Source organism: Nicotiana sylvestris, chromosome 5, assembly GCF_000393655.2.
Source record: "Nicotiana sylvestris chromosome 5, ASM39365v2, whole genome shotgun sequence".
Classification (NCBI taxonomy): Eukaryota; Viridiplantae; Streptophyta; class Magnoliopsida; order Solanales; family Solanaceae; genus Nicotiana; species Nicotiana sylvestris.
In genome coordinates, this window is record NC_091061.1 from 140599547 (window position 1) to 140615875 (window position 16329).

At 36.7% G+C, this 16329-nt stretch overlaps 1 protein-coding gene across 1 annotated transcript; it reads right to left on the reverse strand.

Annotated features, from left to right (window-relative positions):
- Positions 1-2613: 2613 nt before the first annotated feature.
- LOC138869403 (uncharacterized) lies at positions 2614-4173 on the reverse strand. The gene is made up of 2 exons (XM_070147019.1): positions 4095-4173; positions 2614-4034 (listed from the first exon to the last, which is right to left on the reverse strand). Exons 1-2 carry the CDS (start codon positions 4171-4173, stop codon positions 2614-2616), a joined length of 1500 nt encoding a protein of 499 aa, XP_070003120.1.
- Between the last annotated feature and the right edge of the window lie 12156 nt (positions 4174-16329).

Sequence of the window (16329 nt, forward strand, 5' to 3'; positions counted from 1 at the left end):
CACATGGAAAGCATGTATAGAAAAAACATCAAGGAAGGACAAGAAAGCATAACAGAACTTAAAGGTGCAGAAACATGAAGAAAGAACATAAAAGACTAAAGTATAGCTACAGAATGCAGGAAAGCACAATACAAATATATAGTGAGGGACATGTGAAAGGGAGAAGTAAACACATAGTTTTGGAGAATGTTATTTAACTTATGGAGACATACCAGTTGCAACTTTCAAACAGCAGAACAAACAAAGCAAGAAAACAGCCAGAGAGTCCACTCAAGCCTCAGCAAACACTTGAGAAAAGCAAGAAAGATTCTATAGTCTAGCCTTGGCTTTCAGCCGACTAGACACAGCAGTAGTACTAATAGTGGTAAAGAGAAGAGAGCTTTTAGTGTGTGTGTGTGTTTTTGAACTCTATTGTTCGTGTGTTTAAAGAAAAAAGAGCAGGGTATTTATAGTTTAAAAACCAGGCAAGTAAGCAAGGCAAAGAATAATTCAGTATCAATTAGAATCAATCAGGAGAAGGGGATTCCTTTAATTAAGGTGTCCAAATTTGAACGGTAAAAGGGCAGAGTTTTATTTAAGGAAAGGGGATCAAGTAACACATTGTGCATAGCATACAAATAAGGGGTAAATACATAGGGGAGGATTTGAAACACACGGTTAAATAAATAAGGCAAGGAGTAAATCAATTAGTACATAGTAAATCAGGGAATCAGAGATTCAAAATCACTAATGAACCGAGTCAGAAAATAGGGGAATCGAAAGGTTAGAGAGGGTCTTCAAATTAAACAAGGAATGAATCAATCAGGCTTACAAAAGGAAGTCTGAAATCAGTCCCAAAATCAGAGGTTATTCTGAGTGGGAAATTCTACCTATAAAGAGTGCATAAGCTTTAAACATGTGAGGCTGGATTTCAATCAAAAATCAGTGAGTAGTGGACTATAGGCAAGAGGGAATATCAGAGAGCATGCAGAAGGTCAAGCAAAGATGAAACAACTTCAGGAACTCAGAAATTAGGGATTTGAAACCAAACAAGTTCAGAGATGGGAAGCAAACAAGTCACGTAACAAGTGGCCTCAAGAACTCGAATGAAACCCCCAAATTCTAGGGTTTTTACCATTAATCGAGTTGTAGAGACGAAAGCAAGTAAATCAGGCAGGAATAACAACAAAATAAGTTCAGAAAACCCAAAGGAACTTAAGACCTTACACATTTCATGAAAACATAATAAAAGAACAAGATACAGTAAAAGAAATCATAAGGAAACGGTAGAAGAAAGTATAGTCAAAGAAAAACACACAAGAATCACAGTAGAACAAATACAGTAAAAACACATGAGAGTCACAGTAGAGCAAGTAAAGCTAAAGAAACCCTAAGTCGAAGAAGATGAACGGTTTTGAAAGCAAAGTTTTGAAAGAAACTTCCAGAAATCGTTTGAAAACCTTAAAATAAACATAGATCTAGAATAGATCTAGAGAAATTAGGAGAATCTCAAAAGGCTAGGGTTTCAGAAGAACCCTAGAGGCGAGAAAAGCCTGGAAAAGGTCTGATCTGAGTCGGATGAGTCAGAGATAAGATCAGGACATGCCGGAGCAAAGCCGGAGATGGTCGTGAAACTTGAATCGGCGGAGATCTGAGCGAAAACCTTCAAGGTCAGACCTCGATTCTTCAAGCAGCAAGTACACAAGAGCACATAGAGGTGAGTACAGGTCACCCAGGGCTTGGGATTCCATGGGTTCTGGTGAAACAGGGTAGAAACCGGTGGGGAAGATTAGGGTTTTGGAGAAGGCTTAGAGAGAGTTTAAGAGGACGAGGGTTTAGAGGTGGCGTATCTAATAGAAGTGATTTAGGGTTAGTGTGTAAGTGGGAATTAAAAAGGAAAGAACTTATCGTGGCCGTTGATCAGAATGATCAACGGCCTGGATTAAAAGGGGAGGTCGGGCGGGTTAGGTTAGTTGGGTCAGGGGAGGGCTAAATTGAAATTGGATCGTTTGATTTGGTGATTGAAATTGGGTCGAATTGGGGTGCAATTTGGGTTGTAATTGAAATGCAACTGGGGCTAGGTTTTAAATAGCCACTTTTCCCCTTTCTATTTTATAAAAATAGTAATAACGATTTTAAAAGTAAATTAAAAATACTAGGTAGGCAAATATTATATAAATATTAATTTAAAAATATTGGAGCAAATTTTATTGTTATAAAATGCTATTAATTACAAAATAGGCTATAATATCAATTATGTGCAATTTAGCTTTTAAAATGCCAAATAAATTGGTAGAAATATGAAAAAATCACCTTAATTATATTTTGGTGTAAATATGAGAATGAAATAAGTTATTCATCAAAAATGATAATTTTGGGAATGATTTTAGATTTTTGTGGTATTAAAATAAACAGTAAATTGGTTTAAAAATCACAAAAATACCAAAACTCTTGGGTGTGCTTATATATGCACATCTATGCTATTTTGAAAATATTTTCGGTATAAAATACATAGGAAAAAATTGGGTATCAACACTCGTATCCGGTGGTGGCATTAATCATAAGCTCTAGAATGGGGAGCGGAAATTCGTCCTTAGGGCATGCATTATTGAGGTCTCTAAAATCGACACAAACTCAAATTTGGCCATTCTTCTTCTTCACAGGAACAATGCTTGAAATCCATGAAGGATATTTAACCTCCCGAATGAAACCAGCTTCGATAAGTTTATTGACCTCGGCTTCGATTGATGGGATCAATTCTGGCCTGAAGCGTCTTTGGGCTTGCTTAACAGGACGAGCTCCTTTCTTGGCTGCGAGATGATGAACTGCTACCTTAGGATCTAAACCAGGCATCTCTTTGTAGCTCCAAGAAAAGACATCTCTATATTCTTTGAGTAGCTCCACATAAGTGTTTTCTCCGTCTGTGGTTAATAGGGCACTTACATAGGTGGGCCTGGAGTCTTCTGCAGTGCCAAGGTTGACTTCTTTCAATGCATCAACAGTCATTTTAATTCCTTCTTCTAGTTTTGCAGGAGCGTCCTCGACATCTTCGTCTTTTTTAGGATCATCATCATTAAAAGATATATGGCCACACCAAGAGGCATCTCCCAAATATTCGTCAAATTTACTTAGGGATGAAGTGTGTTGCTCCTCATTCGTAGTAATGTGATATGAAGCTCCTACACTTTCTTCATCTTCGTTATGCTCTCTAGTGTGGACCACTGTGTGAGTCTTTACTTTGAGTACCTCTCCGCATGAAATCAAAAGTTCTGATTGTCGCCTCATTCTGGAAGGGACTAGGCTTTGACACTCTTTGGAGATACTTTGGACTCTAGATGGCAAAGGTTTTCTTATTTTTTCATAATTTCTTTGGGACTTGTTCTTCTTCCTTTTCAATGGCACAAACCTCTCAAATACAGAAATTCTTGTAGTTGGTTCTCCAAGTCGATCAAAGACAGAAGGCCTTTTATTAGGACCAGCGGGTTCATCTTCCGTCGTGATATAGTTAATACTTGCTCTTCTAATGGAGATGCGAATTGGTGGGGGTTGTTTGTAACCTAGACCCTCACGTGATTGCTTCACCACATGCTCATTATCCTTCATCGTGTTTGCTTTCCTAGTAGCTTCAAGTGGGAGCTTCCCTAGCTTAGATAGTTCATTGGGATCATATTCAGCCTTTGCGAACAACCTGTAAGCATTCGGATCAAAACCTTCATTTGTGCGTTTCGTAGGGAGTGCCTTATTTTGAGGCATATGAGGGGCCACAAAATTTTCCAGTAGCTTTGAAGATAACTTTATGGTATCAATCTGCTTGATAGGAAGGGTTAATTCTCTTAGTGCACCTTTTTGGAGGCTTGATGATTCTCCTTCATCTTTCTTCACTTTTGGGACGTAACGAAATAAAGGAGCTATTTTCTTGCCTTTGGCCTTCGTGATGTCATCAACTTTTACTCCCTTCATGATGTGGTTCTTCAAGTATAACTTTGCATCAGCGAAGTATGCCTCGGCTTCAGAGAACGGCTTGTCGTCAGCAACTATCTTCTTTTCGACTCTATCTTTATTATATTTCAAACATTAGTAGTAAGTTGATGGGACAACTTTGTTCTCGTGTATACACAGCATGCCAAGCAACAAATTGTATGAAGTCTTTGCATCGATCACATGCATCCATGCAGTTGATTGCATATCTCCCATGGTGATTTCTAGCTTGATAGCTCCATGGCCCTTTGTCCTCCTTGATTGAATCCTTGAATCATCAATCGGCTTTCAGAAAGTTCTTTAGTTGAGATGCTGAGTTCTTTCATTATGCGAATGGGAAGAATGTTAACTGCAGATCCGTCATCTATCAAGATTCTGTTTATCCTCCTCTCGAGTACATAACCCACCATAAACGAAGGGCGATTGTGTGGTGCCTTACCAAGTAGGAGATCGTCTTCAGTGAAGGTTATTTTTGTATTACAGACATCTTCTTCTTGGAAGGAAGACTCAACAAGACTATTAGACAGTGATGGTGAGAGTGTTGACTTGACTTCATTCTTTTCCTCTTCTTCTTTATCAGCATTACAGCACAAGGCCTTGTCATCATCATCAGAAATCCTCGAGCGAAACCAACTCGGCAAAAATTCTCCCAAAGTCATGGGTGGCGTGGCTTTTGGTGATGGTGTGTCTCTATCTCCACCTTCTTTGGGTTCTTAACAATTTGTAACTTCTTTAGTCTTCTCACCATCTTATTCCTCGTAGGTTGCTTCGTTGATCCTTTTTGCAGACTCAATTTACGGCGTCTTCGACGAGTCACCAGGGTCCATCCTTCTTCATCAGGTTGATCAACTCGGACTTTGTCATCCTCCAATAATTCTTCATCTTCATTCCCTTCACAGGTGCATATCTCAATCGGATCGAATGAGCCAAAGGTAATGGACACATGGTTTGTGCTTGCTTTTTCGTCTTCGAGCTCGATCTTCTTTTGACGAGCCAAATCCATAACTTTGTACTTGAAAACAAAGCACTTCTCAAAAGGGTGACCTACAAGCCGATGGTATTTGCAGTAATTCGGGTCATTGCTTTTTCCAGCTTTATCTGGTCGCTTCTTCTCTGGCAGCTCAATAAGCTTTAACTCAAGGAGTTCTTCAAATATTGCATGCACATCGGAGTCTAGAAATGGGTACTCCTTTTCTTGCATCTCTTTGAGAGTCAACTTCTGATTTGCATTGTCTTGAGAGGAAGTTGTTTTTATACTCTGTTTCTTGCTCGCCTTGGTAGTAAACTTCAAAGGAGAGTCATTGACGTTCATGGATTCTTTGCTTTCATTTTTGGGTACGAACTTGTTCCATTTCTTGACTTCTTGCTTATCTCTTCCCTTGTGAGGTTCGTAGATGGGCAGCCCTTCGTTTCCCGCAAAAGCCATGCTCAACTCCATATCATGAGCACGGGTGCCAAGTTCTTCAAATGTCATGGGCTTAATTCCTTGCAAGATGTAACGAAGTCCCCATGCACTCCTTGGATGCACATCTCTATGCCAGAAGCTTCGCTTAGCCTATCTTTGCAGTTAAGGCTGGCATTCCTCCATCGATTGATGAAGTCAATAACTGGTTCACCTTTTCGTTGGCGAGTGTTCGTAAGTTCTACCATGCTCACAGTACGCCTCGTGCTATAAAAGCGATTGAGAAACTCTTGCTCCAATTGGTCCCAACTATCAATGGATCCAGCCTCGAGGTCGGTGTACCAATCAAAAGCATTCCCCTTTAGTGAGTGGACGAACTACTTGACAAGGTAATCTCTATAAGTCCCTTCATTGTTGCATGTCTCAACAAAGTGCGCAATATGTTGCTTTGGATTTCCCTTGCCGTCGAACTGTTGAAAATTGGGAGGTTGATAGCCGCCAGGCATCTTCAGGCTATCGATTCTTGCAGTATACGGCTTTGCGTACGTGAGAGAAGACTTTGAAGCGACCTCATACTTATCCTTGATAGTTCCCATAATGAATTCCTTCAATTGTTTTATGGGAATTGATCCTTCATAGGAGACATGAAGTTCTTTGGCGGATGGCACTTGTTTTGTTGGAGGATCAGCCTTCTCGTGGACTTCAGGAAACTTTCCAGGTGCATGACTTGATTCTCCATCCATCATGCTTTCAACTATGCCTGTCAATTTTGCGATACAGACATCTTGATCTTGAGCATACTTTGTTAACCCATCAATCGCCTTTGTCAGGTTTGCAAGTTGCTCCTCCATTGTCGAAGTGTTAGTCATCATTGCCTCCATGATTATTGCAGATGATGAAGAATAACCGAGACCTCCCATGGATTGAACTCAGTTTGGAACATGTCATGTGGCGAGATTGGCGTAAAGCCAACACTTAAGACTTCATCATCAGGTTGGGTAAGCTGACTCTTGGTATTGTATAAAGTAAGTTGAGCAAGAGCTTTCTCCACAACTTCTGCAATATTATCCTCTCTCTCTGACTTGCTAGCAGAGGACCTTTCTTCTTCGAATGATGAAGATCTCAAAGCATGTATTGGTGCAGACGAACACTTGGAGTGCTTGTTGCCCCAAGACGGTCGCCTTGCTCCTGGTGATTGGCCCAAGACTCCCCATAGTAACGTTCAGGATACTTTCAACGTCAGAAGAAAACTTGGAGTCAGCAACTTCGATCTTCTTTGAAGCCATCTTAGTGATCTTGAATGTTGAGAGTTGAGAAGAGATGAGAGGTAGAGATGGTCCCACTGGGCGTGCCAAAATTTGTAACAACTAAATTTTGCTCCTGAAAAATAATAATCAAGACAAGAAATATAGCGACAAATATTATATTTAATTTCAAGTGATGGGGTTACAATTACTAAAATATTTCTAAATCTAAAGAGATGTAGTCCTCTGATTCTTCTCATCACGGATGATGGTTCAAGAGCTTGAAAGCTTGATCTTGAACTTGACGGATTTCAGATTTGTAGTACGTCATGAACGATTTGAAGCTCGTCACGAACCAGGATTTGGTGTTGGGTTATCACGAACGGAAGATTTGAAGCCGTTCGCCTATGACTTGAGTTCACCTTTGGAATTTGACCAAAGACGACGATTGCAGATATGGATGGAGACCTTGATGCTATTCTTCAGAGTCTCTTTAGCCTTTCCTTCTGCTTACTTGCTTGTTTCTTAGTCTTCTCCTTTGACCCCTTTATATAGGTGTGGGGTGGAGTAATCTCCAAGAAAACCCTAGTGGATCATTGGGCTTGAGGCTTATGGGCCGACTCATTTGATAGAAGACCAATTTGCATGCTAGCCCAATAATATATTGGACTTTTGTTTAAATCAATTCATTTTAGATTTAAATAATCGACCCGATTATACTAGCTCATAGTATCATTTGGACTAATATATATTTAATACATGATTAAATCCAAATTACTTGTGGATTTAATTTTAATAAAATTTTATTTGTCTACAAGTATATGTTTCATCATGCATATACACATTGCATTTTATTTTTTGTAAAATCAAAAGGAACAATACAATAAACACACATGAAAATTGAAACATAGTGTATATACAAATGAATCGAGCAAGCTTTGCTACTTGACAACTAAAACTACAATATCATCAGATCTAGTCCATTTATTAATCTTATTATTTCACTAAGAAATTAATGAAGTTCCTTATAAATAATGATAATATTTACACAACAAATTATTAATGTTTATATAGATTCGATGTTCATCAAAATTAAACGTACAAAATATATTGACAATATGGAATTAGTTACGAAATTACATTAATTTTTTTTCTTAGTTAAATTGGAACATTACTTTACAAAATAGAGCTACTAAAGCTTCAATAACCGAATAAACAATGTCTTAACCCTTTTTGTTAAGAGCATACAACGTGGACATCATGCACAAGAAATAGTAAGACTATGCTAGTGATGACACATCAAATAAGGTATAGATATGAAGCTAAAAGTGTAATGTGGGACCCACTTTTTAGCAAGTGCTAAGGGATAGGAATGGAATTAATGGAAATTGCTAAAAAAAATTGAAGGACATAACCGTCTGCACGGGTAAGATTTTATGTAGCAGCTACAGTAACACCAGTGTAGTAACCAATGAAAAAGGAAAGCACAAATGAAATTACTAAAGCACCCTTCAAAGCTTACACGACGACCAAGAGGAGCTTGGCTTTCCTTTATGTATAGTAGTAAAAGTATATCTGTCACCACCCGGATTTCCCATCCTCGGGAGTCGTGACGGCGCCTACTAGTGAAAGCTAGGCAAGCCAACTATTCCGATTAATTTACCTTTTTCATTTTTAATCTCTTAACAATTGTAAGTTAACATATTATAAACAGCGGAACTAATAATGCGGAATAACGAAATTTAATGATTAAGCTAATACCAATACGAATTCATAAACATAAACCATTCAGAACTGGTGTCACAATACCACGGACTATCTAAGAATACACAAATAGAGTCTGAACAAAATAAATACATGTATGTCTCTGAAATAGAAAAGAATAGAAAGAAACAAGATAGGAAGGGGACGACAAGGCCTGCAGACACCTGCAGGACTACCTCGGGTCTCCGATGGACTAAAGGCAGCAACTCCTAGCTAAAGTCTGTATGCTCCAGTACCGGGATCTATACAAAAGAGTGTAGAGTGTAGCATCAGTACAACCGACCCCATGTACTGAGTAAGTGTCGAGCCTAACCTCAGCGAAGTGGTGATGAGGCTAGGACACAACAAAGCAAATAACTTGCAGTTAAACAGTACCTAGCAGAATAACAGTAATAGAAGCAATTCAAAAGTAACGGGGAGGGATAACATGCTATAGGGGAATACCAACATAAAAAATCACAGTAATAACGGAAATAAACAATTAAGGTACTTGAACCGATAACAATGAGAAATCATAACAAACAGGCAATAAGTGCACGACATCACCCTTCGTGCTTTTATTCTCAATTCTCACCAATGCAAATCAAACAATGAAAATGTGCACGGCATCACCCTTCGTGCTTTATCTCTCTTCCTAACCATGTAAATATTAGAAATGTGCACGGCATCACCCTTCGTGCTTTATCTCTCTTCCTCACCATATGCATCAATATCAATGTAAATGTACACGGCATCACCATTCATGTTTTATCACTCTTTCCTAACCATATGCATAAGTATGAATGTGCACGGCATCACTCTTCGTGCTTTATCTCTCTTTCCTCGCCCAAACAATAGCAACAACAACATTCCGGCAAGGGAATCACAACAAGAATAAATACATCCCGGCAAAGGAATCAACAATAAGAATTAAATACGTCCCAACAAGGGAATCAACTATAACCAAACTTGTACCAACAATTAATTTCACAAATGAACCTCAATTGGAGCCAATGCTCAACAATAAACAAATACCAAGAAGATATTCATAAGTCTTGCTCAACATGGATAATCAACAATTTAGGCATTTGTAGTAATTATTAAGAAACACAACGATCACAATTTTAGACTCACGGGCATGCTTGACACCAACGTATAGATACTCATCACCGCACCTATACGTCATACACTACACTAGCACATAGCAAATAAGGCATAATACATATTCCCTCAAGCTAAGGTTAGACCAATCACTTACCTCGAACTTTCACAACCAACTCAAGCCTCAAACACCGCTTTCCCTTTAGAATTCGCCTCCAATTTACTTGTATCTAACCCAAATTAATTTAACAACATCAATAAATGCTAAAGAATTCATATCCAATGCTTAATTATAGATTTTCTATCATTTTTCCCAAAAAGTCAAAAATCGACCTCGGGCCCGCTTGATCAAAACTCGAAGTTCGGATCAAAACCCGATCACCCATTCACCCACGAGCCTGAATGTGTAATTAGTTTCGAAATTCGACCCCAAAACGAGGTCTAAATTCCAATTATTCAAAAGGCTCTAACTCTACCCAAATTCCCAATTTCTACCATAAAAGCCCTAGATTTTTGGATGAAGATTGATAAAATGCAAAGAGAAATCGAAAAAAAAAGGTTTAGAATAATATACCAATACTTTGGGGAAGAACTTGCTTCTTGAAAATCGCCTCAATGCTCTCTAGTTTTGAAAATATAAAAATGTGGGCTACATCCCGATTTTGCTACTGTTTTAAGTGTTGGGCGACAATGTTCATCGCGTTCGCGAAGAGCTGCTGGTTGTCGACTTACGTGAGCGCGAGTTCCTCTACGCGTTTGCGAAGGGTAAGCACCCCTGACCTTCGCGTTCGCAGACAAACGTACGCGTTCACGTAGAAGAATGATAAATTCCTAGTCCACCCCTATTTACTATACGCATTCGCGTGCCTCAGGTCGCGTTCGCGTAGAGCAACCCCCAGTGCTCCGCGTTCGCGATTCGGGTTTCGCGTTCGCATAGAACAAATTCCATCCCCAGCCTAGTTCCCTTCCGCAATCGCGATGCATAATGCATCAGACACCAGAAGCAGCAAAACCTGAAACTTTTCTAAGTATAAAAACATCTCGTGGCCTATCCGAAACTCACCCGAGCTCTCGGGGCTCCAAACCAAACGTGCACACAATCCTAAAAAATCATACGGACTTACTCGTAAAATCAAATCGCCAAAATAACGCCTCGAACTACGAGTTTAGCATCAAAATCAAAGAAAAATCTCAATAACTCTTAAGTTCAAATTTTCACAATCGAGGGTCCGATTCACGTCATATGAAGTCCGTTCCTTACAAAATTTTACAGGCATAACTTAAACACCATATAAGATACCAGGCTTCGGAACCAAAATACGGGCCTGATACCATCAAATTCAAACACATTTAAATTTCCAAAAACTCTTATAATTTCAGTTAAACAATTTTCTTCAAAAATTTATTTCTTGGGCTTGGGACCTCGGAATTCGATTCCGGGCATACGCCCGAGTCCCATATTTTTCTATAGACCCTTCGGGACCGTCAAATCACGGGTCCGGGTCTGTTTACCCAAAATATTGACCGAAGTCAACTTAAATTCAATTTTAAATGCAAAATTAGCATTTTTATCAAATTTTCACATAAAAGCTTTCTGGATTTACGCCCGGACCGCGCATGCAAATCGAGGTGAGACAAAAGGAGATTTTCAAGGCCTCGGAATACAGAATTGACTTTTAAAACAAGTGATGACCTTTTGGGTCATCACAATATGCTTAAGCAACTAAATTAATAGAGAAAAATAATAATTAGATAAATGAGGCAGATTAGATCATTAGAGTAAAACAACAAGGCTGGTAAGAACAAACCATGAAAAATAAGTTAATCTTTCCATCTGTTTGCAATAATAAACGGATTAAATTTCGAGAAAATCTACTCTCTTTTTTTAAATTTTATTTTCCATTTGACAAAAATAGTATTTAATTATTTTTCCAATACTTATAAAAAAATAAAATTTAGCTTACAAAATTATGTTTCATTAAATTATACTTAAGAATTCCTAACGTTTATGACTTAGAAATCATTTATATTTTATTTGTGTAAATTCTTTTCTCATTGAACACTTTAAGAATAAATTTTTTATTAACTAAAATTACAATTTGCTTATTAAATATGTTCTTATTTGAACGAATATGTAGGATTCCCTAACCTTTAATAGATTAAATATTATTTAATATTTCATGTTATATAAATTTTCTTATTTGAATACATTGAACATAAAAGTTTTTTTTTATAAAATTATAAATACACTTTAATATTTAAAATCTGAGATGATTTAAAGCTAAAGGTTTCAAAAATAAAATTTATTTTATAAAAGTACAAAACTACAATACAAAATATTTATCATCGACAAAATATGAGTGAAATCAATCCGAGAAAAGGACAAAGAATGAAAGTAAAGAGTAGAGCATGTTTTTAAACTTTTAATCTCTTTTGTTATAAAAGTAGCTTAACTTCATATTATATAAAATATTTATTATAGAATATTGATAAATTAAAATTAAATATAATTTTTTTATTTTCAGAAAAGTGAAATATGAATTTATTCCTTACACTATTTAATTAGCACAAAGTTTTTATACTCCATTTTATATCAACTGAAGAGATAGCTCTTAGTTCTGTTAAAAGATCGATTGCCCAAAATTTACAATTAATATTAAATTCTTCATTATTTTCTTATATTCATTAGTTGCCTTTTTAATTAATAAGAAATTAAATATCTTCTTATGTAATAACATGATGAATGTAGCCTTTTTGAAGAAATGTTACGCGAAATATAACAACAAACATATTTATTTTTGATATAATAAATTATTTATAATTACAAATACTATCTTTGCATGTTCAAAAGATATTGAAAGTAACAATCGTGTAATTATAAATTAATTTTTATTATTTTAACATATATTGCAAAAAGGACTAAAACCTTATATTTGTAACAATAATTTTTGGGGCCTAAATTTTGCTGGGCCTAAAACTAAGACAAATGCTTCAATTACTTAGGTTCAGTCGTCCCTGAAGGAATTTTTACCTCCTGTAGCAAAGGTTAACACCTTATTTATTTTAAATAAATACAATTTTAAAAAATTATATTCTATAGCTACCTTTTAATGTTTATAGCAAAATATCTATTTATGGTTACCTCCTACCCTTAAGCCAATATATACGCTATTTATTATTTTTCTCTCTCCTTTTTTAGATTTTTCTCTCATATAATTACCGTTTTTGATGTAAACTTCTCTCTCCACATTTTATCTCTCTCTAATTTGATACACGTCATTCTCTTCCCCCATTCCCATAAACCACGATTCTGCAACTGAAAATCTTTGTCACCCACATCGCCTAGCTCTTCCCCATTCTCAGTCACCACGCTAATTTCATACACGCCATCTGCATTGTCTCTCTCATCTTTCGTTATTTTTTGCTACAAATTGTTGTGGTAAGTATTTAACTTCTTAGAATTTTGCTTGTAATTTGTTTATTATGTTTATCTCTACTAATTTTTTATAAACAATAACAATTGTTATTGTATTCAATAGAAAACTTGAGATTTTCTCTCCAATGTCTGATTCAACATCCCAGAAGAGGGTTACCAGAGGTATGCCCACCAAAGTACTCAATTTCGATGGGTCCTCTTTCTCTTTGCAAATCACTCAAGCGGAATTGGAATTTGTAGGTTCAGCAGCAAATACAGCTGCAGAGAGGAGAACAAAAATACACAATGACACATTGAAAGAAGCCCAAGTTGAGAAATCTTTGAAAGAATCAATACTTTTCGTTGCGGAAAAGAGAAAAAAAACTATGGATGATGCTTCATATGTCAAGGGAAAGGAGGTCGATGCAAGAAATAGCTCGGATACACTGGACGAAAAGGTAATTGTTGATGTATCAATATGTATTTGAGTCCTCATACATTGAGTATTACCTTCTCCAATGGATTTCTATTATTGTATGTTATTGTATTTATATGTGTGCAATAGTGGATACATAGCTTCCTCTTCTTATTTTTGATTTGATTTATATGTATGTTGATGTATTCATAAGTATTCAAAATTGCCTTCATTATATTTATACTTATTACAATGACTTTTGTATATCGTATTTAGATGTATTCATAAGTATTCAAAAATTCCATCACTGATTTGTACTTGTTACAATGACTTTTGCATGTGTGTACGTAGATGTATTCATATGTATACAAAATTTGGCTTCACTGATTTGTACTTATTTAGTCTAGTATCTTTTGCAAGGCATAGATTGGTCTCATGACTTAGCATACCGTGACAAGGCACAAACTGATCCTTTTGATGTTGTTTTCATTTCAAATCTGTCTCAACAAAATCCAGGAGCATGTATATATTTAATCATATTGCTTGTATCATTTATAAATCTAATAATATGAATTGTTTTTAATTGTTTCAATCTACATTTTCAGGGATTGTGGGTTGCATATCGCGGCATATGCAGAGTTTCTGAGCACTTTTAGTTTGGTTCCACAAATAATATTTGATGCCAATTTACTCTGTCAAAGATATGGTGTCCTCATTTGGGACTATGCTATGCGGAAGATAGACGTTGATGCCATAAGCGAGAATGAAGCACCCTTAAAGATTGTTAGGCAAATCATGTATTCAGATACGTCGGTGAAGATAGTGTTAGAATAGTTTTAGGTGAATGTAGTTTTGGAAGGTAGTTTTATGTGAATACTGTTTTTTGAATATTGTTTTGGTAAAGATGGTGTTCAGTTAAGAAAAAATCATGTTTTCATTTTAATCACTGTATCCACAGTGTTTATATATGATCATTTCAAGTATTCAATCAATGTTTCAATGTTTTGTGCATCAGTATTCATACGTATTGTATTCGTATGTATTCAACAGGTTGTATTCATATGTATTCAACATGTTGTATTCGTAAGTATTCAACATATTGTATTCATATGTATTTAACAGGTTGTATTCGTATGCATACATATGTATTCGGTTGGATTGTATATTCAAGTCAGAAACAGTATTTAAACATATTTCACATTTATAAACAATATACAATTTCCCATCCAAACATGTTTTGTATTAGATTTATTTAGATGTATTCAAAAACATGAATGAGTTATGTATTGCTGAATGACATATGAATCTTTTTATATTATACTCATATTCATATGTATACAATAGGTTGTATTCGTATGTATTCAGATGTATTCGAATATATTCATATTATCCATAAGTATTCAAATGTTTCCAGATGGTATTGTTTGTGTAAGACATTTTGTATTGATATATATTCAGCATATTGTAATTATGTATTCATATTTAACTGCATATGTTAAATATTCATATTTATTCAAAATATAAATGCAATATGTATTCAGCAGTTTACTAAATTATACCCTGCATAATGTATTCACACAATAATCTAATACACCAACTAACTATATCCAGAATGTATTCACGTAAAAATCCAAAATGTATTATTTTAAAATGTCACTGGAATCTATGCCACATCGTTAAAACATTAATACAAGTCAGAATGTGAACTAAATACTACGTGGAGAATTTCTACAGCAAGAGTCTCCTAAAAAACTGGAGTAGTGGTAGTAGGCGTATCAGGTGCATGTGCTCTGGCTGGAACTGCCGGCGGTTCCTCTGTAACAGCTCGGGCGGGTGCTCTGGCTGCACCACGTGCGCGTCCTCGACCTCTATCCCTGCTCCGGCCTCTAGCGGCTCTGTAGGGGGTGCGGGTGCCTAGTCATCTCCGGTAGCACGTGTCTTCACCATCTGTGAGAGAATAGAAGACAAAAGTTTAGAATTTCAAAGTCAATAATCTCGCATGACAAGGAATCAAATGAAATGAAATTTTCTTAACAATTCCATAGCCTCTCGAAGATAAGTACAGACGTCTCTGTACTGATCCGTGAGACTAATAAACAGGCTTGTGATTCATGACTCCTATGAACCTAGAGCTCTGATACCAACTTTTCACGACCCAAGTCCTCCCTCCGTGAACTGTCGTGATGGCACCTAGTCTCTACGACTAGGTAAGCCTATCAACTTGCGGAATAATGAATTTAAGGATACAAACTAGCCAACTAACAAATAAGTATGATAAAAGAGTTTAAAATGCCGCTCGGCACATGCGATAATAACACTATCAACTGAACATAGCACTCCCAAAACCCGAAAATCTCATAAATTACAAGCTAAAGAAATACATAGTGCTCTAACTCTAGAAGTCTAAACAAAAGGAAATAAAAGAAGTCTACAACTGAAGGGAGAATAAAGAGGGACTTCTAGGTCTGCGGACGCGGCAGATATACCTCGAAGTCTCCTCGCTTCACGGATAGTATGGCTGAGCAGAAGAACCTGGATCTGCACATGAAAAGTATCGGTAGGAAAGGGCATGAGTACACTATAGCGGTACCCAGTAAGTACCAAGCCTAACATCGGTCGAGTAATGGCGAGATTAGGTCGAGGCCCTAGTGGTTTTAATATGATAAAATTTAACAGAAAGAAATATCGCAGTACAGAAGTAAATACCGAAGTTTAGAACAGGAAATAAGTATTGATGATCAACAACACAAAAACCCAGCAATAGCAGCAAGGGATCTCCCGGGACACCGTCCCATAGTCCCAAACGTAAATATGCAGTACAGGGGGGATCTCCCAGAATACCAATCTGTAGTCCCAAAGTAAATATGCAGTACAGGGGGATCTCTCGGAATATCGATCTGTAGTCCCAAAGTAAATATGCAGTACAAGGGGATCTCCCGGAATACCAAATCGTAGTCCCAAACTAAATATGTAGTACAGGGGAATCTTCCGGAATACCGATCCGTAGTCCCAAAATAAATATGCAGTACATGAGGATCTCCCGGAATATCGA

Bases quoted from the DNA above. Each gene is read 5' to 3' on its own strand.
- LOC138869403 (XM_070147019.1), bottom strand. From the start codon at position 4,173: ATGGGAGATATGCAATCAACTGCATGGATGCATGTGATCGATGCAAAG. The intron at 4,035-4,094 runs GTATACACGAGA...AATATAATAAAG, and splicing joins TTTGTTGCTTGGCATGCTGT to ATAGAGTCGAAAAGAAGATA.